Below are 25,154 nucleotides of genomic sequence, written 5' to 3'. Positions count from 1 at the left end.
TCACCTGAGCGGCTACGATACTCTGAAGGGACTTTTGGGAAGTTTTGTTCTCATTGGTTTTAGTGTTTCAATACTCTGGGCTATAAAAGCAGCAAAGTACTATGTCCAATACCATAGATATAGAGTACATAACCGTGTGGCCCCACTGGGGCATGCAATTCAAACTAAAAGAAGCAGGACTTCTCACCACCTTCAGCCACTTTCCGTCAAACAGTCCAATATTACATTTATCAGAGTATTCCCAAGAAGTTCTTACCAGGGGAGGTCACATATGGCAATTCATTTCCCCCCAAGCCTTACATGACCATTCAAGTAAAGTTATGGTCTCACATACTGGTTTTGCCTCAACTCGTATTTACTAGAGGATCTGCGGCAAAAATTTGAGGCTGACACTTGGATTTACCCCACAGATGTGCAGATTTATATATCGGATTAGATTAGACCAGGGATGGCCAACCCGCGGCTCTCCAGCTGTTGTAAAACTACAACTCCCATCATGCCCTGCTGCAGGCTGATAGCTGTAGGCAGTGTGGGCATGCTGGGAGTTGTAGTTTTGCAACAACTGGAGAGCCTCAGGTTGGCCATCCCTGGATTAGACGCATTTATTGAAGCTAATTTGCTAGCATTTCTGTGCAAGAAGTAGTAAGGCATGTCCACAAATTGCTCTCTTTCACTTTCTTGACTCCACTCTTACCAATATGCCATCAATGTCTGAGATGGGCCAACCTCTTTAAAGGATTATCCAACACCTATAATGTCCCCCCAAAATTAAACACAGCTCCTGCCTGGTGCCGCGGCTGCATCTCCCCGTCGCGTGGATAAAAACATCCGGCAACAGGGATGAGCCTCCCTAGCATTCTGGCTGACGCTACGAAGCCTTGTTTTGATCCGCGTGACGGGGAGATGCAGTGGCGGTCGTGCAGGCATTAAGAGCGACGCGGGTAACTATAACCTGTATGAGGTGCCTGGGCATTTGGGGGGCATCAGACTGGTTGGATAACCCTTTTAAGCTGCAAATTTGAAAAAATTTGAAAAAAATCTCGTCCACTTTGCTGGTATTATGAAACTGTGCAGATTTGCCGTGTGTACAACGATGATAGATGATCCGCAGCATATGTGTCCCATGTGGATTCAACCTACCAGGGTGCTTTTGGGCTGGCGCTACTATATCACATGGAGATGATATACACTCCAAGATGATTCAGTTAACTCATGATGACTGGAAGAAAAGTGTAAAAGGACTATGAGCAATCCAGTGCAGTGATCTGTAAAATTCCTTTACTTAAAAGAAGGTCAGGAAAGCAGTTGTATTTTTTTTTTCTTAGAAGGAACGCTATATTAAATGCTGTAATTAATTCTGCGGAGGGCAGGCCCACATTAAACACCACACAAGGGTCAATTGAAGGCGAGGTATTCAGATTATTCAGCAATGTTCTTAATTACAGTCTAACAGAACAATGCCCAACCACCTTTGGTGGAAATCAAATTATATGTTACATGTATTTACTGTGCAAAAATACAAAATTATAAAAATGATGTTTAACTTATGATGAACCGCAATTATACAATAACACCAGTAATTATAATCAGAGTAGGAATTAGACACAGAGGTTTCCACGAATAAATTACACAACTTAGTTCCTTCCGAGGTTTCCTTGCATTTGGGGAAATACACTGCCTGCTGTGAACTATGGCGACTAATGCTTGTAGTGTATTTGTAGTGTCCCACTACGTAAAGGTGGGCACTACTAAGGGTCAATTTAGTCATGTTGTAGTTTATTTACAGCAAGAGGATTTATACCAGAGGAAAGTTTCCCTACCCAAGGATAAAGCCAGCTATTAGGCATACGGGCCTTGGAGAAAGCCAGACAGGATCTGAAGGAAGTACAGCCTGATCTGTGAGTTTATTTCCTCTGAGTTATCTTGCTAGGATTCTACCTGCCATTGATGTAAAGCCTGCCTGTTATCAAATATTCTTCACATGGAACTGTCTGAAGATTGTACATAGTTGAACTGTTCAGTAAAGAGGTATTCTAGTTCACTACAACCGTGTGTACCTCCATTATTCCTCCTAACAATCGGTGTGCCACCGTTACCGGGATTGGCGTCACAAACTGTAGGGAAGGGATCTTGGCAGGCACGCTAAACCTAAACACCCAGGGCACCTCAACCATCACCCGGCCTTGTCCCTATATTCAGAGAGTGCCCCAGAGGATCTACGTGCCAGCCTCTCTATCACTGCTGTACACCTGCCCAGGGTATCCTACAAACTGTGAGTACTAAGAGCAACCCTCGGTCTGTTAACTGACCCCGTGACCTCACATTCGCTCACCCTAAGGGACTGGAGTACTGTATATTGCTTCACTCATGTTCACACTGACCAAATGGAGCACCATGTATAATACCTAGTACCCTGGAGCAGAGGGTATCTGCAGGTGGTTTGTTATATAATGTTTTTTAATGCTATGTCATGTATTGCAATTAGAGATGAGCGAATTTCTCAAAAATTCTATTTGGTCGGTTCTACGAATTTTCCAAAAAGATTTGATTCGATCCAAAATAGTTTGTGGCGAATCGCATTAAAAAACAGCTATTTCCTGTATAGTGGTGTGGAACACTGTGCCTTGCAGTAACACGTATAGGGAGAGTCTGCTGTTGTAGTGAAATAATACTGTGAGTCAGTATGACATGCAGATGACATGCGTCGCTCTTAGAATCACTGCACACTTCACTCAAGTGTGAACCGTCCAGAGACCCAAGATCCTACTATAGCATAAAACCTGTTCTATTAAACGTTTATACAAGTAGAGCCCCTCCGACAGAGTGGAGAGGGTGTCAGCAGTAAGTTTGTGTTGAAGTCACTGATTATTTTGCCCTTCCTCTGATCTTTCAGAACAATAACCCCCAAAAAACGGATCCTGTCTGTGGAGCATCCGCCTTCACTAATCCAGCATTTGGTCAGTAATCCATCAGTATTGCTAATGCCCAAAAAAACAGGAGTGGATCCAAAATAGAGATGACACGTGAATGGAATATTTGCATGTCTTCTGTGTTTTGTATCTTTTCCTGCTTTTGGCTACCAAATCATAAGCCAATTCTGATGGGACCATACAGGCCTTACAGCTGTTACACAGACAGGATCCGTTGTGCGTCTCATTTTTTCTTCCTTCTGACAGATCAGAAGAAGGGTCAAATAAATGATGATGTCAAAAGGCAAAATAGTGGCTCAGTCATGAAGTGTGGAGGGTGGTAACAGCATGATAAGTCCACACTATGTCGTGGCAAGGCGACATAGTGTGGAGGTGGCAGCAGCACGAAGAGACTACAGAGTGGCAAGGTGACATATTGTGGAGGTGGCAGCAGCATGAGGAGACCAAATAGTGGCAAGGTGACATAGTGTGGAGGTGGCAGCAGCATCAGGAGACCACAGAGTGGCAAGGTGACATAGTGTCGAGGTGTCAGCAGCATCAGGAGACCACAGAGTAACTCAGAGTGACAGAGTGGGGAGGTGGGTGGCAATACCAGTACCTGCTGAAGATGGTGGGTGAAAGAAGGAGCACTTGGCATGAGATGTGTGGCATCTGGTGGATGGCAGCATCAGAATAGTAGCTGAGGCAGGTAGCCAGAAGAAACCAATCTCTTTTTGAAGAAACCAAGAGCTGGTGTGGCACCATGGATGATCTAGTATGATGCACCAGGTATTGGTGGGTGGAAATCCTGGCTTATCCACACCTGATTCATCTTGACAAAGGTCAGTCTCTCCACATTTTGGGTGGACAGGCAAGTTCTTCTTGGGGTAACTATGGCCTCCGCCATGCTAAACACCCGCTCTGATGCCACACTACTGGCTGGGCAGGACAGCTTTTCCATGGAAAACTCGGCCATTTGCAGCCACAAATCCAGTTTGACTGCCCAGTAGTCCAGCGGATCTTCAATGTGGGGTGGCAGGGTGCTGTCCAAGTATGCCACCACCTGCTGGTTCAGGTCCTGCTCTAGGTCTATCTGCTGCTGCTGGTGAGTAGTTTCTTCACTAGGCGGGGGAAGAAAGCTACTCATCATCTACTCTAGACTCAAGTTGCTGCTGATGGAGCTGGTACTGCTCCAGTCCCCCCCCCCCCACCTGTCTTAGCAGCCATGGAAGTGGAACGTGAGAACAGAGGGCACCCCCCCCCAGTCAGACCTGCGAGAGGATGGACGATGGCGCAGATAGGCAGCGGCCAACTCACTACATAGGATGTCTCTATAGTAGTTCAGTTTGTCCTCTCTCTCAGCGGGTGTAAAAAAAGGCCCCATTTTGGACCGGTAGCAAGGGTCCAACAAGATGGAGATCCAGAAGTCATCCCTCTGCTAAATGGTGACAATTCGGCTCCCAGCCTCCATCTCCACTGTATAGTGCCACGGTGTGTCTGGGTCCTCTGCCTTGTCTTCCTCATCGTCCTGTAGCTCCTCTGGCTGCTCCTGCTCTTCCTCTCCTGTCCCCTGTGTAGAAAAACCACCCATTATGCTACACATTGCTAGTGCTCTAATGTTCTCCTCCTGCTCCTCCTCCAGTTCAGGCCCCACAGGGCTCATGTAGCCATGAGATATAGGCGCCACGTCTCCAGTCCCCTAACCAGCCAGATTTACCAGCATCTGTTCCAGGACATGAAGCAGTGGAATGACATTGTTCATCCTACAGTCCTGGCAACTGACAAATAATGTGGCCTCCTCAAAGGGTCTGAGAAAATGGCAGGTGTCACGCATGAGCTGCCACTGGCTGACATTGAAGTTACACAGGGGAGTACTCTTGGATCATCAAGAAATTGTTTATGGCCTTTTTCTGTTCGTAAAGTCGGTCCAACATTTGGAGGGTGGAATTCCAAAGCGTGGAAACGTTGCATATCAGCCTATGTTAGGGATTTCCATTATGCCACTGCAGCTCAAGGAGAGTGTGCTTTGCGGTGTACCAGTGGCTGAAGTGCATGCAAAGTTTCCTGGCCATTTTTAGGATGTCTTAAAGATGGGTGGAAGACTTCAGGAACTGCGTGACAACCAGATTTAACACGCGTGCCATGCAGGGCGCATGGCTCAGCCCTTCTTGACGCAGCGCCAACACCATGTTCTTCCTGTTGTTGGTCACCATGGTTCCGATTTTCAGTTGTTGAGGAAAAAGCCAGGATTCTATTTCTTGACGAACTTCACAGAACACTTCCTCCCTCTGTGTGACTCCATTTGCCCAGGCAAACGTGGTGTGGAACACCGCCATGCCCTGCACATGTGGTATGCTGGAGAGGCACTGTGAATTGTCCCTGCAGTGGAGGCAGAGGACACGATGAAGGATGAGGAGGCAGAGGTGGACATTGTCGCAGAACCAACGGCGTGAGAACGTGAAGGCAGAAGCGGAGTCACCTGGCGAAGTTGCTGGTGTGGCTGTGCAGGAACGACATTCACCCATATACTGTCCCTGACCGTAGTTACAGCTCCACACGTCGGCAACTGCCAAGTCCTCTCCACTTTGATTAACAGGGCCAGACCTTATGATGTTTTCAGTGCCTGGTCCTATCAATCAAAGTGCAGAGGATGCGGCAGTTGCAGAGAGAGCAGAGCCTCTAGGATTAACGGCAACTCCGAGAGGTTCATTTTCATATATTAAAACACAATTTTTCTCAGTAATGTGGGCAGTGTCGGACTGGGGTACCTAGGGACCACCAGTAAAAATGTATTTTGGGGGCCCACAGTACGGATACGTTCAAATATAATAAATAATCTAACAAGTTTTTTTTATATGAACATAGACTGATTGAGGTGCTGCACATTGAATATTAGTACACTAAGTCTACTGTGTTATGTGCCACTTGTGCAGGGGTGGGAGACTAGGGGCCCACCTTGCTCAGGGGCCTGCCGGGGGATTCCCCTGTACCCCTGTGGGCCAGTCCGAGCCTGAATGTGGGCACATATGAACATGGGACCAACACAGATGCCTTCAGCTGCCAAGCGCACATGTAACAGGTCAGCCAGTGTCATGGGTACAAATCTGCTGACAGAGGGCCTTAAATATAACAAATTTTTAATGGACACTATATCTAATTATTCTTATACTGGTCCAATGTACACAGAGACATTAAAAGTAGAGATGAACAAAGTTCTATTATTGTCCGATTTAGCCAAATCAGCCAGTTGCAGCATATATAACTGGAAATAAAAGTGCCCCAATTGCCTGGAGGAATCTTTCTCACAAAATTTTGATTCGTTACAATCAGAACTCATTGGAAATCTCGTGTTAAACTTCCTAATTTTAGAATTGATTTGCTCATCTCTAATAGGAAGCCAGCAACACATTTTTGAAAGCAAAAAAAGGCTTTTTGATAATATTTTGTACCAGCCAGTTGAAAAGAAACATCTGATACTGTGACTGAATTGAGGGAATAATCATTAAAATACAGAAATAAAAGCATAATTCCAGCAGTGTCGTTTTCACCCTTCGCTAGCAAGGGATTTCAGTGATGTTTTTGGACAGAGATATTGGAATATATGAATTTCCAGGCTTACCTGTTTGTGAGCGTGGTCGTAAGAATTAATATGGTTGTCAAACTCCTGGTGCTTGTGGTATTGCTTGTCACATAATTCACAATAGAAATTAGCCTTCAAATCCTCCAGAGCATTTGCTATGCTTTTTCCCTTTTCCGCATAGCCCTGTAAGAAAACAAAAAGAAAATAATGTTGATATTTTGTTCTGAAATACGACCGTGCGGAGGCCGGATGCAAAATATTTCACTATACAATAAAGAATGTTTTACAGATACGAGAATGCGTTTGTATTTTTTGTTTTATTTTCATTTTATTTATTTTTTATTTCACAGATTTTTCAGTCATAGGTAGAGATGAGCGAAGTACTGGAAAAATTGATTCGGCTGCTTCGCCGAATTTTACAAAAAAATTGTGTAAGAAGTTGGTGCAATCACAGGGAACTGCGATTGCACCGCTTCCCGTCATTATACCCCTCAGATGCTGCGTGCATAAAAATATAAAAAAATCATAATTACATCATCCATTTGATTATGATGAGCTGGCCACCACCATCTTGATTGAAGATCTAGAGCAAAATCTTGGACGGCCCGCGGTGACGTCATATTTCGCCGCGCATAGGACTTCGTGCGAGATCTTCAATCAAGATGGTGGTGGCCAGCTCATCAGGATCAAATGGATGACGTATTTTTTAAATTTTTTACCGCCATTCAGGGAAAATCGATTTGCTACCATGTAGCACGAGGAAATTCGGCTTCGCAACGAATCTAATTCTCCCTGAAGTTCAGATCAATGTCCACTTTCTGGACTTCAATTTGCTCAACGCTAGTCATAGGCATTGGGAGTCACAGGAACAGTCATACCACACTTACAGCCTGTGCCCTGCATGCAAATGGACCCGGTGCTACCGAATGCTCTATCATTTTATTACTTATTACTACATACTACTATATTGATTCCAATCCCTGTCGCAATTAGGGTCCATTCACACGTCAGCAGCCGTTTTGCGGCCATGTGACACCGGCCATGGACACCGGCCATGTGTGTTCCGCACATGGCCGACGCTATAATAGAAATGCTTTTTCTTGTCCGAGACAAGAATAGGACATGTTCTATTTTTTGGCGGGGCCTCGGAACGGACGTGCAGATGCGGACTCCGCATCTTTTGTGGCCCCGTTAAAAATGAATGGGTCCGCACCCATTCCGCAAATGGATGTAGACCCATTTTGCGGACGTGTGAATGGACCCTTATTGGTGGATTGGACTGACGCATCAGGGAGGGAAGTTGAATAATCCGTTAGAAAACTGTTCCTACTGTTATTGGTACCTAGCTATTGGGAAAAAAATGTTAAATACAGTAAAAGTGCAACTTTTTTATATTTGCTTTAGAACTTTCAATTTTATGTCTGCATTGATTACTTTTCTAGACTATAACAATTTAGTTGACAGAAAAAACACCAAACCTAAACCAAAAATATATTCAGACTTTTTCGTGAAGATGTGGCCAGAGATACGACATAGATGGAGGCCCAGCTAATAAGTACTTCATTAAAGGAGTTTTTAGAGAGTTCAATATTGATAACTTACGCCCAGGATAGGTCACCAGTATCTGGTCGGTGGGAGTCTGACACCCGACACTAGTAATGAACGACTTTTTAAAAAATTTGATTTGGCGACTTCGCTGAATTTTAATAAGAAATTTGATTCATTACGAATTACTTTGTAACAAATCGTATTCCACTGTATGAAGCAGGCGCAATGACGGGGAATAGGGATGAGCGAACTCGAACTGTATAGTTCGGGTTCGTACCGAATTTTGGGGTGTCCGTGACACGGACCCGAACCCGGACATTTTCGTAAAAGTCCGGGTTCGGGTTCGGTGTTCGTCGCTTTCTTCGCGCTTTTGTGACGCTTTCTTGGCGCTTTTTGAAAGGCTGCAAAGCAGCCAATCAACAAGCGTCATACTACTTGCCCCAAGAGGCCATCACAGCCATGCCTACTATTGGCATGGCTGTGATTGGCCAGAGCACCATGTGACCCAGCCTCTATTTAAGCTGGAGTCACATAGCGCCGCCCGTCACTCTGCTCTGATTAGCGTAGGGAGAGGTTGCGGCTGCGACAGTAGGGCGAGATTAGGCAGATTAACTCCTCCAAAGGACTTGATTAACTGATCGATCTGCAGCTGTGGATCATTGAGCTGCTGATCCTCAATTGCTCACTGTTTTTAGGCTGCCCAGACCGTTTGTCAGTCACATTTTTCTGGGGTGATCGGCGGCCATTTTGTGTCTTGTGGTGCGCCAGCACAAGCTGCGACCAAGTGCATTTAACCCTCAATGGTGTGGTTGTTTTTTGGCTAAAGCCTACATCAGGGTGAAGCTGTCACACCAAGTGCATTTAACCAGCAATAGTCTGTTCATTTTTTGGCCATATACAAAATCAGGGGCAAGCTGCGCCTGTCACCAAGTGCATTTAACCCTCAATGGTGTGGTTGTTTTTTGGCTAAAGCCTACATCAGGGTGAAGCTGTCACACCAAGTGCATTTAACCAGCAATAGTCTGTTCATTTTTTGGCCATATACTAAATCAGGGGCAAGCTGCGCCTGTCACCAAGTGCATTTAACCCTCAATGGTGTGGTTGTTTTTTGGCTAAAGCCTACATCAGGGTGAAGCTGTCACACCAAGTGCATTTAACCAGCAATAGTCTGTTCATTTTTTGGCCATATACTAAATCAGGGGCAAGCTGCGCCTGTCACCAAGTGCATTTAACCCTCAATGGTGTGGTTGTTTTTTGGCTAAAGCCTACATCAGGGTGAAGCTGTCACACCAAGTGCATTTAACCAGCAATAGTCTGTTTATTTTTTGGCCATATCCCAGTCTAATTCTGTCACTAAATCCATACCGGTCACCCAGCGCCTAAATACTAGGCCTCAAATTTATATCCCGCTAAATCTGTCCTTAGTGCTGTAGCTGGGCGAGTTATTTAGTGTCCGTTCAAGCACATTTCTTGTTCTGGGTTGAAATACAATTCCCAATTTAGCAATTTCATAATTTAGTGGTTTCTGCTATATCAGAGCTATTTGAAATCTATCCCTAAAAGGGTATATAATATTCAAGGTGCACATTGGGTCATTCAGAATAACTTCACACACACCCGCTACTGTGTATTTCCAAGTCTAATTCTGGCACTAAACCCATACCTGTCACCCAGCGCCTAAATACTAGGCCTCAAATTTATATCCAGCTAAATCTGTCCCTAGTGCTGTAGCTGGGCGAGTTATTTAGTGTCCGTTCAAGCACATTTCTTGTTCTGGGTTGAAATACAATTCCCAATTTAGCAATTTCATAATTTAGTGGTTTCTGCTATATCAGAGCTATTTGAAATCTATCCCTAAAAGGGTATATAATATTCAAGGTGCACATTGAGTCATTCAGAATAACTTCACACACACCCGCTACTGTGTATTTCCAAGTCTAATTCTGGCACTAAACCCATACCTGTCACCCAGCGCCTAAATACTAGGCCTCAAATTTATATCCCGCTAAATCTGTCCTTAGTGCTGTAGCTGGGCGAGTTATTTAGTGTCCGTTCAAGCACATTTCTTGTTCTGGGTTGAAATACAATTCCCAATTTAGCAATTTCATAATTTAGTGGTTTCTGCTATATCAGAGCTATTTGAAATCTATCCCTAAAAGGGTATATAATATTCAAGGTGCACATTGGGTCATTCAGAATAACTTCACACACACCCGCTACTGTGTATTTCCAAGTCTAATTCTGGCACTAAACCCATACCTGTCACCCAGCGCCTAAATACTAGGCCTCAAATTTATATCCCGCTAAATCTGTCCTTAGTGCTGTAGCTGGGCGAGTTATTTAGTGTCCGTTCAAGCACATTTCTTGTTCTGGGTTGAAATACAATTCCCAATTTAGCAATTTCATAATTTAGTGGTTTCTGCTATATCAGAGCTATTTGAAATCTATCCCTAAAAGGGTATATAATATTCAAGGTGCACATTGGGTCATTCAGAATAACTTCACACACACCCGCTACTGTGTATTTCCAAGTCTAATTCTGGCACTAAACCCATACCTGTCACCCAGCGCCTAAATACTAGGCCTCAAATTTATATCCCGCTAAATCTGTCCCTAGTGCTGTAGCTGGGCGAGTTATTTAGTGTCCGTTCAAGCACATTTCTTGTTCTGGGTTGAAATACAATTCCCAATTTAGCAATTTCATAATTTAGTGGTTTCTGCTATATCAGAGCTATTTGAAATCTATCCCTAAAAGGGTATATAATATTCAAGGTGCACATTGGGTCATTCAGAATAACTTCACACACACCCGCTACTGTGTATTTCCAAGTCTAATTCTGGCACTAAACCCATACCTGTCACCCAGCGCCTAAATACTAGGCCTCAAATTTATATCCCGCTAAATCTGTCCTTAGTGCTGTAGCTGGGCGAGTTATTTAGTGTCCGTTCAAGCACATTTCTTGTTCTGGGTTGAAATACAATTCCCAATTTAGCAATTTCATAATTTAGTGGTTTCTGCTATATCAGAGCTATTTGAAATCTATCCCTAAAAGGGTATATAATATTCAAGGTGCACATTGGGTCATTCAGAATAACTTCACACACACCCGCTACTGTGTATTTCCAAGTCTAATTCTGGCACTAAACCCATACCTGTCACCCAGCGCCTAAATACTAGGCCTCAAATTTATATCCCGCTAAATCTGTCCCTAGTGCTGTAGCTGGGCGAGTTATTTAGTGTCCGTTCAAGCACATTTCTTGTTCTGGGTTGAAATACAATTCCCAATTTAGCAATTTCATAATTTAGTGGTTTCTGCTATATCAGAGCTATTTGAAATCTATCCCTAAAAGGGTATATAATATTCAAGGTGCACATTGGGTCATTCAGAATAACTTCACACACACCCGCTACTGTGTATTTCCAAGTCTAATTCTGGCACTAAACCCATACCTGTCACCCAGCGCCTAAATACTAGGCCTCAAATTTATATCCCGCTAAATCTGTCCTTAGTGCTGTAGCTGGGCGAGTTATTTAGTGTCCGTTCAAGCACATTTCTTGTTCTGGGTTGAAATACAATTCCCAATTTAGCAATTTCATAATTTAGTGGTTTCTGCTATATCAGAGCTATTTGAAATCTATCCCTAAAAGGGTATATAATATTCAAGGTGCACATTGGGTCATTCAGAATAACTTCACACACACCCGCTACTGTGTATTTCCAAGTCTAATTCTGGCACTAAACCCATACCTGTCACCCAGCGCCTAAATACTAGGCCTCAAATTTATATCCCGCTAAATCTGTCCCTAGTGCTGTAGCTGGGCGAGTTATTTAGTGTCCGTTCAAGCACATTTCTTGTTCTGGGTTGAAATACAATTCCCAATTTAGCAATTTCATAATTTAGTGGTTTCTGCTATATCAGAGCTATTTGAAATCTATCCCTAAAAGGGTATATAATATTCAAGGTGCACATAGGGTCATTCAGAATAACTTCACACACCCGCTACTGTGCATTTCCAAATCTAATTCTGTCACTAAACCCATACCTGTCACCCAGCGCCTAAATACTAGGCCTCAAATTTATATCCCGCTAAATCTCTCGTTACCGCTGTCCTGTTGTGGCTGGGAAAGTTATTTAGTGTCCGTCAAAGCACATTTTTTGTTCTGGGTTGAAATACAATTCCCAATTTAGCAATTTCATAATTTAGTCGTTTCTGCTATATCAGAGCTATTTGAAATCTATCCCTAAAAGGGTAGATCATATTGAAGGTGCACATAGGGTCATTCAGAATAACTTCACACACACGCTTCTGTGCATTTCCAAGTCTAATTCTGTCACTAAATCCATACCGGTCACCCAGCGCCTAAATACTAGGCCTCAAATTTATATCCCGCTGAATTTGAATACAATACATTGGGCCAAATAATATATTTGTTGTTGTGGTGAACCATAACAATGAGAAAAACATCTAGTAAGGGACGCGGACGTGGACATGGTCGTGGTGGTGTTAGTGGACCCTCTGGTGCTGGGAGAGGACGTGGCCGTTCTGCCACATCCACACGTCCTAGTGTACCAACTACCTCAGGTCCCAGTAGCCGCCAGAATTTACAGCGATATATGGTGGGGCCCAATGCCGTTCTAAGGATGGTAAGGCCTGAGCAGGTACAGGCATTAGTCAATTGGGTGGCCGACAGTGGATCCAGCACGTTCACATTATCTCCCACCCAGTCTTCTGCAGAAAGCGCACAGATGGCGCCTGAAAACCAACCCCATCAGTCTGTCACATCACCCCCATGCATACCAGGGAAACTGTCTCAGCCTCAAGTTATGCAGCAGTCTCTTATGCTGTTTGAAGACTCCGCTGGCAGGGTTTCCCAAGGGCATCCACCTAGCCCTTCCCCAGCGGTGAAAGACATAGAATGCACTGACGCACAACCACTTATGTTTCCTGATGATGAGGACATGGGAATACCACCTCAGCATGTCTCTGATGATGACGAAACACAGGTGCCAACTGCTGCGTCTTTCTGCAGTGTGCAGACTGAACAGGAGGTCAGGGATCAAGACTGGGTGGAAGACGATGCAGGGGACGATGAGGTCCTAGACCCCACATGGAATGAAGGTCGTGCCACTGACTTTCACAGTTCGGAGGAAGAGGCAGTGGTGAGACCGAGCCAACAGCGTAGCAAAAGAGGGAGCAGTGGGCAAAAGCAGAACACCCGCCGCCAAGAGACTCCGCCTGCTACTGACCGCCGCCATCTGGGACCGAGCACCCCAAAGGCAGCTTCAAGGAGTTCCCTGGCATGGCACTTCTTCAAACAATGTGCTGACGACAAGACCCGAGTGGTTTGCACGCTGTGCCATCAGAGCCTGAAGCGAGGCATTAACGTTCTGAACCTGAGCACAACCTGCATGACCAGGCACCTGCATGCAAAGCATGAACTGCAGTGGAGTAAACACCTTAAAACCAAGGAAGTCACTCAGGCTCCCCCTGCTACCTCTTCTGCTGCTGCCGCCTCGGCCTATTCTGCTGCTGCCGCCTCGGCCTCTTCCTCCGCCTCTGGAGGAACGTTGGCACCTGCCGCCCAGCAAACAGGGGATGTACCACCAACACCACCACCACCACCTCCGTCACCAAGCGTCTCAACCATGTCACACGCCAGCGTTCAGCTCTCCATCTCACAAACATTTGATAGAAAGCGTAAATTCCCACCTAGCCACCCTCGATCCCTGGCCCTGAATGCCAGCATTTCTAAACTACTGGCCTATGAAATGCTGTCATTTAGGCTGGTGGACACAGACAGCTTCAAACAGCTCATGTCGCTTGCTGTCCCACAGTATGTTGTTCCCAGCCGGCACTACTTCTCCAAGAGAGCCGTGCCTTCCCTGCACAACCAAGTATCCGATAAAATCAAGTGTGCACTGCGCAACGCCATCTGTGGCAAGGTCCACCTAACCACAGATACGTGGACCAGTAAGCACGGCCAGGGACGCTATATCTCCCTAACTGCACACTGGGTAAATGTAGTGGCAGCTGGGCCCCAGGCGGAGAGCTGTTTGGCGCACGTCCTTCCGCCGCCAAGGATCGCAGGGCAACATTCTTTGCCTCCTGTTGCCACCTCCTCCTTCTCGGCTTCCTCCTCCTCTTCTTCCACCTGCTCATCCAGTCAGCCACACACCTTCACCACCAACTTCAGCACAGCCCGGGGTAAACGTCAGCAGGCCATTCTGAAACTCATATGTTTGGGGGACAGGCCCCACACCGCACAGGAGTTGTGGCGGGGTATAGAACAACAGACCGACGAGTGGTTGCTGCCGGTGAGCCTCAAGCCCGGCCTGGTGGTGTGTGATAATGGGCGAAATCTCGTTGCAGCTCTGGGACTAGCCAATTTGACGCACATCCCTTGCTTGGCGCATGTGCTGAATTTGGTGGTGCAGAAGTTCATTCACAACTACCCCGACATGTCAGAGCTGCTGCATAAAGTGCGGGCCGTCTGTTCGCGCTTCCGGCGTTCACATCCTGCTGCTGCTCGCCTGTCTGCGCTACAGCGTAACTTCGGCCTTCCCGCTCACCGCCTCATATGCGACGTGCCCACCAGGTGGAACTCCACCTTGCACATGCTGGACAGACTGTGCGAGCAGCAGCAGGCCATAGTGGAGTTTCAGCTGCAGCACGCACGGGTCAGTCGCACTACAGAACAGCACCACTTCACCACCAATGACTGGGCCTCCATGCGAGACCTGTGTGCCCTGTTGCGCTGTTTCGAGTACTCCACCAACATGGCCAGTGGCGATGACACCGTTATCAGCGTTACAATACCACTTCTATGTCTCCTTGAGAAAACACTTAGGGCGATGATGGAAGAGGAGGTGGCCCAGGAGGAGGAGGAGGAGGAGGAAGAGGGGTCATTTTTAGCACTTTCAGGCCAGTCTCTTCGAAGTGACTCAGAGGGAGGTTTTTGGCAACAGCAGAGGCCAGGTACAAATGTGGCCAGCCAGGGCCCACTACTGGAGGACGAGGAGGACGAGGATGAGGAGGAGGTGGAGGAGGATGAGGATGAAGCATGGTCACAGCGGGGTGGCACCCAACGCAGCTCGGGTCCATCACTGGTGCGTGGCTGGGGGGAAAGGCAGGACGATGACGATACGCCTCCCACAGAGGACAGCTTGTCCTTACCCCTGGGCAGCCTGGCACACATGAGCGACTACATGCTGCAGTGCCTGCGCAACGACAGCAGAGTTGCCCACATTTTAACCTGTGCGGACTACTGGGTTGCCACCCTGCTGGATCCACGCTACAAAGACAATGTGCCCACCTTACTTCCTGCACTGGAGCGTGATAGGAAGATGCGCGAGTACAAGCGCACGTTGGTAGACGCGCTACTGAGAGCATTCCCAAATGTCACAGGGGAACAAGTGGAAGCCCAAGGCCAAGGCAGAGGAGGAGCAAGAGGTCGCCAAGGCAGCTGTGTCACGGCCAGCTCCTCTGAGGGCAGGGTTAGCATGGCAGAGATGTGGAAAACTTTTGTCAACACGCCACAGCTAACTGCACCACCACCTGATACGCAACGTGTTAGCAGGAGGCAACATTTCACTAACATGGTGGAACAGTACGTGTGCACACCCCTCCACGTACTGACTGATGGTTCGGCCCCATTCAACTTCTGGGTCTCTAAATTGTCCACGTGGCCAGAGCTAGCCTTTTATGCCTTGGAGGTGCTGGCCTGCCCGGCAGCCAGCGTTTTGTCTGAACGTGTATTCAGCACGGCAGGGGGCGTCATTACAGACAAACGCAGCCGCCTGTCTACAGCCAATGTGGACAAGCTGACGTTCATAAAAATGAACCAGGCATGGATCCCACAGGACCTGTCCGTCCCTTGTCCAGATTAGACATTAACTACCTCCCCATAACCATATATTATTGGACTCCAGGGCACTTCCTCATTCAATCCTATTTTTATTTTCATTTTACCATTATATTGCGAGGCTACCCAAAGTTGAATGAACCTCTCCTCTGCCTGTGTGCTAGGCCTAAATATATGCCAATGGACTGTTGCAGTGGTGGGTGACGTGAAGCCTCATTCTCTGCTATGACATGCAGACTAATTCTCTGCTGACATGAAGACAGATTCTCTGTTACGGGACCTCCCTCCTCTGCCTGGGTGCTGGGCCTAAATATATGCCAATGGACTGTTGCAGTGGTGGGTGACGTGAAGCCTGATTCTCTGCTATGACATGCAGACTAATTCTCTGCTGACATGAAGACAGATTCTCTGTTACGGGACCTCTCTCCTCTGCCTGTGTGTGTGCTGGGCCTAAATATATGCCAATGGACTGTTGCAGTGGTGGCTGACGTGAAGCCTCATTCTCTGCTATGACATGCAGACTAATTCTCTGCTGACATGAAGCCAGATTGTCTGTTACGGGACCTCTCTCCTCTGCCTGTGTGTGTGCTGGGCCTAAATATATGCCAATGGACTGTTGCAGTGGTGGCTGACGTGAAGCCTCATTCTCTGCTATGACATGCAGACTAATTCTCTGCTGACATGAAGACAGATTCTCTGTTACGGGACCTCTCTCCTCTGCCTGTGTGTGTGCTGGGCCTAAATATATGCCAATGGACTGTTGCAGTGGTGGCTGACGTGAAGCCTCATTCTCTGCTATGACATGCAGACTAATTCTCTGCTGACATGAAGCCAGATTGTCTGTTACGGGACCTCTCTCCTCTGCCTGTGTGTGTGCTGGGCCTAAATATATGCCAATGGACTGTTGCAGTGGTGGCTGACGTGAAGCCTCATTCTCTGCTATGACATGCAGACTAATTCTCTGCTGACATGAAGACAGATTCTCTGTTACGGGACCTCCCTCCTCTGCCTGGGTGCTGGGCCTAAATATATGCCAATGGACTGTTGCAGTGGTGGCTGACGTGAAGCCTCATTCTCTGCTATGACATGCAGACTAATTCTCTGCTGACATGAAGACAGATTCTCTGTTACGGGACCTCCCTCCTCTGCCTGGGTGCTGGGCCTAAATATATGCCAATGGACTGTTGCAGTGGTGGGTGACGTGAAGCCTCATTCTCTGCTATGACATGCAGACTGATTCTCTGCTGACATGAAGCCAGATTGTCTGTTACGGGACCTCCCTCCTCTGCCTGGGTGCTGGGCCTAAATATATGCCAATGGACTGTTGCAGTGGTGGCTGACGTGAAGCCTCATTCTCTGCTATGACATGCAGACTGATTCTCTGCTGACATGAAGCCAGATTGTCTGTTACGGGACCTCTCTCCTCTGCCTGTGTGCTAGGCCTAAATATATGCCAATGGACTGTTGCAGTGGTGGCTGACGTGAAGCCTCATTCTCTGCTATGACATGCAGACTGATTCTCTGCTGACATGAAGCCAGATCGTCTGTTACGGGACCTCTCTGCTCTGCCTGTGTGCTAGGCCTAAATATATGCCAATGGACTGTTGCAGTGGTGGGTGACGTGAAGCCTCATTCTCTGCTATGACATGCAGACTGATTCTCTGCTGTCATGAAGCCAGATTGTCTGTTACGGGACCTCTCTGCTCTGCCTGTGTGCTAGGCCTAAATATATGCCAATGGACTGTTGCAGTGGTGGGTGACGTGAAGCCTCATTCTCTGCTATGACATGCAGACTGATTCTCTGCTGACATGAAGCCAGATTGTCTGTTACGGGACCTCTCTCCTCTGCCTGTGTGCTAGGCCTAAATATATGCCAATGGACTGTTGCAGTGGTGGCTGACGTGAAGCCTCATTCTCTGCTATGACATGCAGACTAATTCTCTGCTGACATGAAGCCAGATTGTCTGTTACGGGACCTCTCTCCTCTGCCTGGGTGCTGGGCCTAAATTTATGACAATGGACTGTTGCAGTGGTGGCTGACGTGAAGCCTGATTCTCTGCTATGACATGCAGACTGATTCTCTGCTGACATGAAGCCAGATCCTCTGTTACGGGACCTCTCTCCTCTGCCTGTGTGTGTGCTGGGCCTAAATATATGCCAATGGACTGTTGCAGTGGTGGCTGACGTGAAGCCTCATTCTCTGCTATGACATGCAGACTGATTCTCTGCTGACATGAAGCCAGATTCTCTGTTACGGGACCTCTCTCCTCTGCCTGTGTGTGTGCTGGGCCTAAATATATGCCAATGGACTGTTGCAGTGGTGGCTGACGTGAAGCCTCATTCTCTGCTATGACATGCAGACTAATTCTCTGCTGACATGAAGACAGATTCTCTGTTACGGGACCTCCCTCCTCTGCCTGGGTGCTGGGCCTAAATATATGCCAATGGACTGTTGCAGTGGTGGCTGACGTGAAGCCTCATTCTCTGCTATGACATGCAGACTAATTCTCTGCTGACATGAAGACAGATTCTCTGTTACGGGACCTCTCTCCTCTGCCTGGGTGCCGGGGCCTAAATATCTGAGAATGGACTGTTCCAGTGGTGGGTGACGGGAAGCCAGATTCTCTGCTATGGAACCTCTCTCCAATTGATTTTGGTTAATTTTTATTTATTTAATTTTTATTTTAATTCATTTCCCTATCCACATTTGTTTGCAGGGGATTTACCTACATGTTGCTGCCTTTTGCAGCCCTCTAGCTCTTTCCTGGGCTGTTTTACAGCCTTTTTAGTGCCGAAAAGTTCGGGTCCCCATTGACTTCAATGGGGTTCGGGTTCGGGACGAAGTTCGGATCGGGTTCGGATCCCGAACCCGAACATTTCCGGGATGTTCGGCCGAACTTCTCGAACCCGAACATCCAGGTGTTCGCTCAACTCTAACGGGGAATGGACGATCGTGCTGTTCCCCGTCATTTAGCCCCTCAGATGCCGATTGCTGATAGTCATAGTCAGCCTATCGGCTGTGATAACAAAAAAATACATACGCATCTCATCCATTTGATCGCGGAGAGGCCGTCGCTGCCATCTTGTTTGAAGAAAGCGCACTAATTCACATGCGGTGACATCATCACGCTGGTCGGGTGCGGTGATGTCATCATGACGTCACTGTGCACGCGGACATGATGACGTGGTGATGTCACACGTCAGCACGCGTGAGATTTGGTGCGCTTTCTTCAATCAAGATGGCCGTGACTGCCTCTCCCCGATCAAATGGATGAGTAAAAATTGATTCCTTACCAAGAAGGGCCAAGAAATTTGGATTTGTGGTGAGCCAAATTTTTCTTGAAATTCTGATCGAATTCCAATTTTGTTAACTTTGATTTGCTCAACAATGCCCGACACCCGTGCCAACCAACTGTTTGAAGAGGCTCCGGCACTCTAGTTAGGTCACGGGCCTAAGAACAGCTGATCACATATCTGATCGGCAAGGGTGCCGACTCCCACCGATCAGATATTGATGACTTAGGCCTCATGCACACGTTCCGTTTTTTTGGGAATGTATACAGAACCATTCATTTCAATAGGTCCGCAAAAAAAACTGAAATTACTCCGTGTGCATTCCTTTTCCATATTTCTGTTCCGCAAAAAAATAGAACATGTCCTATTATTGTCCGCATTACGGACAAGGATAGTCTTGTTCTATTAGGGGCCAGCTGTTCTGTTCCGCAAAATACGGAATGCACACGGACGTCAACCATATTGTTTATGGATTCGTTTTTTGCATACTGAAAAAAACATAAGGTCGTGTGTATGAGGCCTTATCCTGAGCAGTGACCATCAATATCAAACTCCCAGAAAACCTTTCTCATGGTTTTATAGAGTAGTAGGAAGGCACAGCTCTAGTGTACAGGACATGAGCTGCAGTAGCCAATGGACAGAGAATGGAGCTTGCCGTGACCCCCATCAATCTGGGATCGGTCATCAGTATCTGATTAAAGGGGCTCCAACTCTCAACACTTGCGCCAATCAGCTGCCTAATGGGACCACAGCAAGTGATACGTTCTCCTCCTTGGTCTGTGAGATAGCGTCCACTGGTCACCTAGCCTTCGTGTAGATGATTACCAAGCACGGCCGTTTTCCGAAGTAGATCGCTGAGCTTCGCATACTACAAAGAGGCCACAGCGCTTGTTCAAACGCCTCCAAACAGCTGATTGTTTGGGGTGCTGGGAGTTGGATCCCCAACAATGAGATACTGCTGACCTGTCCTGAGGGTAGGTCCTCAATATGTAAGTCCTGGAAACTCCTTTATCCTATATAACAAGAATCTTCCCCTGCTGACTGCTTTCCACTTGTCTAAATCATAGTTCTTGTTTTGCTCTTTCTATCTCATTTCTGACAGCTGAGGATCATGGGTATCGATTGTCCGTGAAAGCAGCCTGTGGACAGACTGTGGTCAACTAATAGGATAGGAAAACCTGAAAGAGCCTGCTTTGGGAGTAGGGTATATGAAATATAGATGAGGACGCGGAGATGGAGATTAGAGGTTCAGCGCAATTACATAATCGGGCCAAGGTGAAGGAAGTAAACGAAAGACCCTGTGCTGTTACTTAGCAATTAGAGATCTCATTTTCTGTTTCTTATTCTGCTTCTCGTCATTCATCTGCTCGCTGTTAGACAAGAAATGTTTAAAGGATATGTCCAAATTTGCAGCCATTTTTAGTTCTCTTTTAGATCTAAACCAACAGATCACGTAATTTAGCAAATAGTCTTGATTTGATTTAAATATCCGACTGTAATGTGTTTTTAGCTTCTATGTAGTCTTGTGTTTCCATGGTAACAGACTACACACTGAGTAGTCTGATCCTACACTTACCAGCATTTAAATAGTCAAAAATGTGACATTTAAAGCCAGCCACAAGGTACTGCAAAAAATGACCAAAAATGCCAGCAAAATACCTATTTTTGGGTATGCATAAGCCTCGCCCTTTTATCGAGCCAGTTCGCTGGGTTGACTTGGCACATTTTGGACTGCTGGCAAGTGTTTCTGAAGTCATACACCTGTTCCCTACTTATTATGGCTCATGCACATGACCGTATGTATTTTGCGGTCCGCAAAAAATACGGATAATGTCTGTGTACATTTCGTATTTTGCGGAACGGAACAGCTGGCCCCTAATAGAACAGCCCTATGCTTGTCCGTTATGCGGACAATAATAGGACACATTCAATTTGTAGAATGGATATGCGGACATACGGAAACAGAATGCACACGGAGTAACTTCCGTTTTTTTTTTACTGACCCATTGAAATGAATGGTTCCGCATACGCTCCACAAAAAAATAAAATAATGGAACGGACATGGAAAAAAAAATACGTTTGTGTGCATGAGCCCTTACTAACATAAATTTATGCTATAATAATTATGGAAGATAATCTGCAGGATCAGACTACACAGGGCTTGTTTGTTGTCTGTTACCATAGAAACGTGTAAGCCTGCATGGGAAGTAGACACAAATAGGACATTCTTAATTAAAACTATTGAAAAAATTGCTTTGTTTGCTATGACTGCAAAGTTTTCACGAAATTTACGAGTTAAAGGGGTTTTCTGAGATTTTTATACTGATGATCTATCCTCTGGATAGGTCATCAGTATCTGATTGGTGGGGGTAAGAAAAATTGGATCAGGGGTGATGGGCAGCTCCATGAGATAAGGGGTAGGCAGTCAGCTCAATGAGATAAAGGATAGCCAGTCAGCTTCACGAGATAAAGGATAGCTAGTCAACTCCATGAGATTAAAGATAGCCAGTCAGCGCCATGAGATAAGGGATAGCCAGTCAGCTCCATGAGATAAGGGATAGCCAGTCAGCTCCATGAGATAAGGGATAGCCAGTCAGCTCCATGAGATAAGGGATAGCCAATCAGCTCAATGAAATGAGGGATAGCCAATGAGCTCCATGAGATAAGGGATAGCCCGTCAGCTCCATGAGATAAGGGATAGCCAGTCAGCTCCATGAGATAAGGGATAGCCAATCAGCTCCATGAAATGAGGGATAGCCAATGAGCTCCATGAGATAAGGGATAGCCAGTCAGCTCCATGAGATAAGGGATAGCCAGTCAGGTCCATGAGATAAGGGATAGCCAATCAGCTCCATGAGATGAGGGATAGCCAGTCAGCTCCATGAGATAAGGGATAGCCAATGAGCTCCATGAGATAAGGGGTAGCCAATGAGCTCCATGAAATGAGGGATAGCCAATGAGCTCCATGAGATAAGGGATAGCCAATGAGCTCCATGAAATGAGGGATAGCCAATGAGCTCCATGAGATAAGGGATAGCGAGTCAGCTCCATGAGATAAGGGATAGCCAATCAGCTCCATGAGATAAGGGATAGCCAATCAGCTCCATGAAATGAGGGATAGCCAGTCAGCTCCATGAGAAAAGGGATAGCCAATGAGCTCCATGAGATAAGGAGTAGCCAATGAGCTTCATGAAATGAGGGATAGCCAATGAGCTCTATGAGATAAGGGATAGCTAGTCAGCTCCATGAGATAAGGGATAGCCAATCAGCTCCATGAGATAAGGGATAGCCAATCAGCCCCATGAAATGAGGGATAGCCAATCAACTCCAAGAGATAGGGGATAGCCAGTCAGCTCCATGAGATAAGGGATATCTAGTCAGCTCCATGAGATAAGGGACAGCCAAGTTATCATTTGGGACCCTTCAAATTGCGATCCCCAATGCACGGAACGGCCAGCACACGGTCGTATGCATGAGCCCTAATATTGACTTTGCTCCTGATTTTGCTCTGTAGCCTAAATCAGTACAAAACCACAAAAACGGTCTATAGATTATTTTTACATCTTGCCTCTAGGTAGGAAAAGTATACTGTGAGAGTATATATAGATATATCTCCACAGCAGGAGAGCTGCATATGGTAATCTGAATCTGAAAGTACAGATTGCTTTTTAAGTATATCGAACATATGTCGTAAATGGAAACATATTAGCGCTTTCTTTTCCCATGGGGCTTTTCTCCTTTTTGACGTGCTCAAGTCAGAAAATTATCGGGAAAGAAATTATTTGATTAATACATTAACACACAATCCGATATTTCTCTTATTGCTGCCATTAGGAAGCTGATGTGGTGTAAATTCTGCCGTAATGGTCTATATCAAACAGAAGCCTGGCACATAATAATTAGGTATAATTATACAGCACATTAATTGTGCGCGCAGCGCATTGTTTTTATTTTGTACTTATCGCCCTATGATGTTTACCGAGAAGTAATGTTCATTAGGACACTTGACGTCGCTATTAAGTTAGAATGATTGTATCTGTACAAAGTAACAAGTGAGAAATAATGACTACTACGTATAAGGTCTTCCTAATTAATACTTCAACTGATTGACACGTCTAGTCCACCCTCTAGAAGGGGGTTATCCCATGACTGATGTAAAAAATGAAAATCAGACATCATATAGCACATGGCAATCTCTTTCTAACAAAGCTAGAACCAGCCCTGTACCTCCCATGGAGCCAGAGAGCTCCCCATTCGTGGCTCTGAATGATCTTCTAGCTTTATTTCAGGCTGGCAGCTCATGGGGTGTGTCCTTTCTGCTGCAGCTCTCCCTATCACAGCTCATGGGGCATGTCCTTTCTGTTGAAGCACTCTACCACAGCTCAGGGTGTGTGTCCTACCTGTTGCAGCTTTCTCACTATTAGGGTCCATTCACACGTCCGTAAGTGTTTTGCGGATCCGCAAAACACGGACACCTGCAATGTGCGATCCACAATTTGCGGACCGCACATCACAGACACTATAATAGAAAATGCCTTTTCTGGTCCGCAATTGCGGACAATAATAGGACATGTTCTATTTTTTTCAGGAACGGAATGGCGGATCCCGAAAAAACGGATCCCGAAAATGCGGATGCAGATCCCGGAAATGCGGATTCGCATCAATTCCAGCCCTATTGAAATTGAATGGGTCCGCAAATTGCAGAACGAATGCGGACCCAAATTACGGATGTAAGAAAGGACCCTTACAGCTCAGGGGGTGTGTCCTGTCTGTTGCAGCTTTCTCCCTATTACAGCTCGAGGGGTGTGTCCTGTCTGTTGCAGCTTTCTCTCTATTACAGCTCGAGGGGTGTGTCCTGTCAACTGCAGCTTTCTACCAGTGGCATACATAGAGAAGTAAGGGCCCCATAGCAAGGATCAAACCAGACCCCCCACACAGGACAGAAGAGTTTCTGCCTAAACCCTTTTCAATGACCCTTGGGCCATTTTTCCACTGCCTCATTTGCTAAAAGTTGTTCCTTTAGAGGGTAGAGTCCTGACTAAGTTTCACCTCCAGTAGAAGAGGAGATAATGCCAACCAAGACTGGGCCCCTCTTGCCCTGGGCCCCATAGCAGTCGCATGGTCTGCCACTATCTGAGTTACACCCCTGCTTTCTCCCTATTAAAGCTCAAGTGATGTGCCCTGTCTGCTGCAGCTCTCTCCCTAACATGTCTAAAAGGATGTGTCCTTTATACTGCAGCTCTTTCCCTGTAACTGACACAGCTTCTAACAGAAGATACGGCTGGGGGCAGTTGAAGATTTAAACTGAGCACGTGCGACCACCTCAGTGAGATGGACAAGAAATAAGGAAAATAACAAACAGCAGGTGGCGCTGTACAGATAGATTTTACTAACTATCTAAGTGGCCATTCAAATTTTTTTTTATCACATGCAAGTACAAAAGTATTCAGATCCACATATTTTTTGTGGCACAACCCCTGAGCACCCGGCCCCCCTCTCCTGATATGTCTGTTTTAGTAACTACTTGCACTCCCCATTTAATGACAATTCTAGGGCATCTATGATTATGGGTCTATGTTGCATGGACCTTCATTACAGACAGCTGGGGCAATTCATTCAGAAACTTCTAGAAGGAACAACCGAAAAATGGCACAATATATAAAAGAAAAGATGCTCCAGAATAGTTTTTACATGGGAAATGTGAACAGTTACTAAAACAGATGTGTCAGGAGAGGGGGCAGCTCCCCTTAAAGGGGTTATCTGAGACTAAAAAATGCCCCCATACGCCCGGGACCCTCACACTAAATATACTTACCCCGCTCCCTGCGCCGCTCCTGGTCTCCGCACTGCCGCAGCTGCTTCTCCCCGTGCGCGGATAAAAACATCCAGTGTCGGGTGGGAGCAGTCAATGGCAGGCGGGGACAATCCTCCTTAGCGTCACCTGTCACCCGGGGACGA

The 25,154-nt window shown here is 46.2% G+C and overlaps 1 protein-coding gene across 1 annotated transcript in view; it reads right to left on the bottom strand.

The window, feature by feature from the left end:
- ZNF804B (zinc finger protein 804B) overlaps positions 1-25,154 on the bottom strand; it is an 81,599-nt gene that overhangs the window by 50,194 nt on the left and 6,251 nt on the right. Inside the window, exon 2 of the mRNA XM_044295585.1 lies at positions 6,529-6,672. Within this exon, the coding sequence (XP_044151520.1) occupies positions 6,529-6,672 (144 nt within the window). The remainder of the gene's footprint in view (positions 1-6,528; positions 6,673-25,154) is intronic.

Source organism: Bufo gargarizans, chromosome 5 (genome assembly GCF_014858855.1).
Source record: "Bufo gargarizans isolate SCDJY-AF-19 chromosome 5, ASM1485885v1, whole genome shotgun sequence".
Lineage (NCBI taxonomy): Eukaryota > Metazoa > Chordata > Amphibia > Anura > Bufonidae > Bufo > Bufo gargarizans.
The sequence above is the reverse complement of the archived record's forward strand: the minus strand, read 5'-3'. Positions and strand labels throughout refer to the sequence as shown.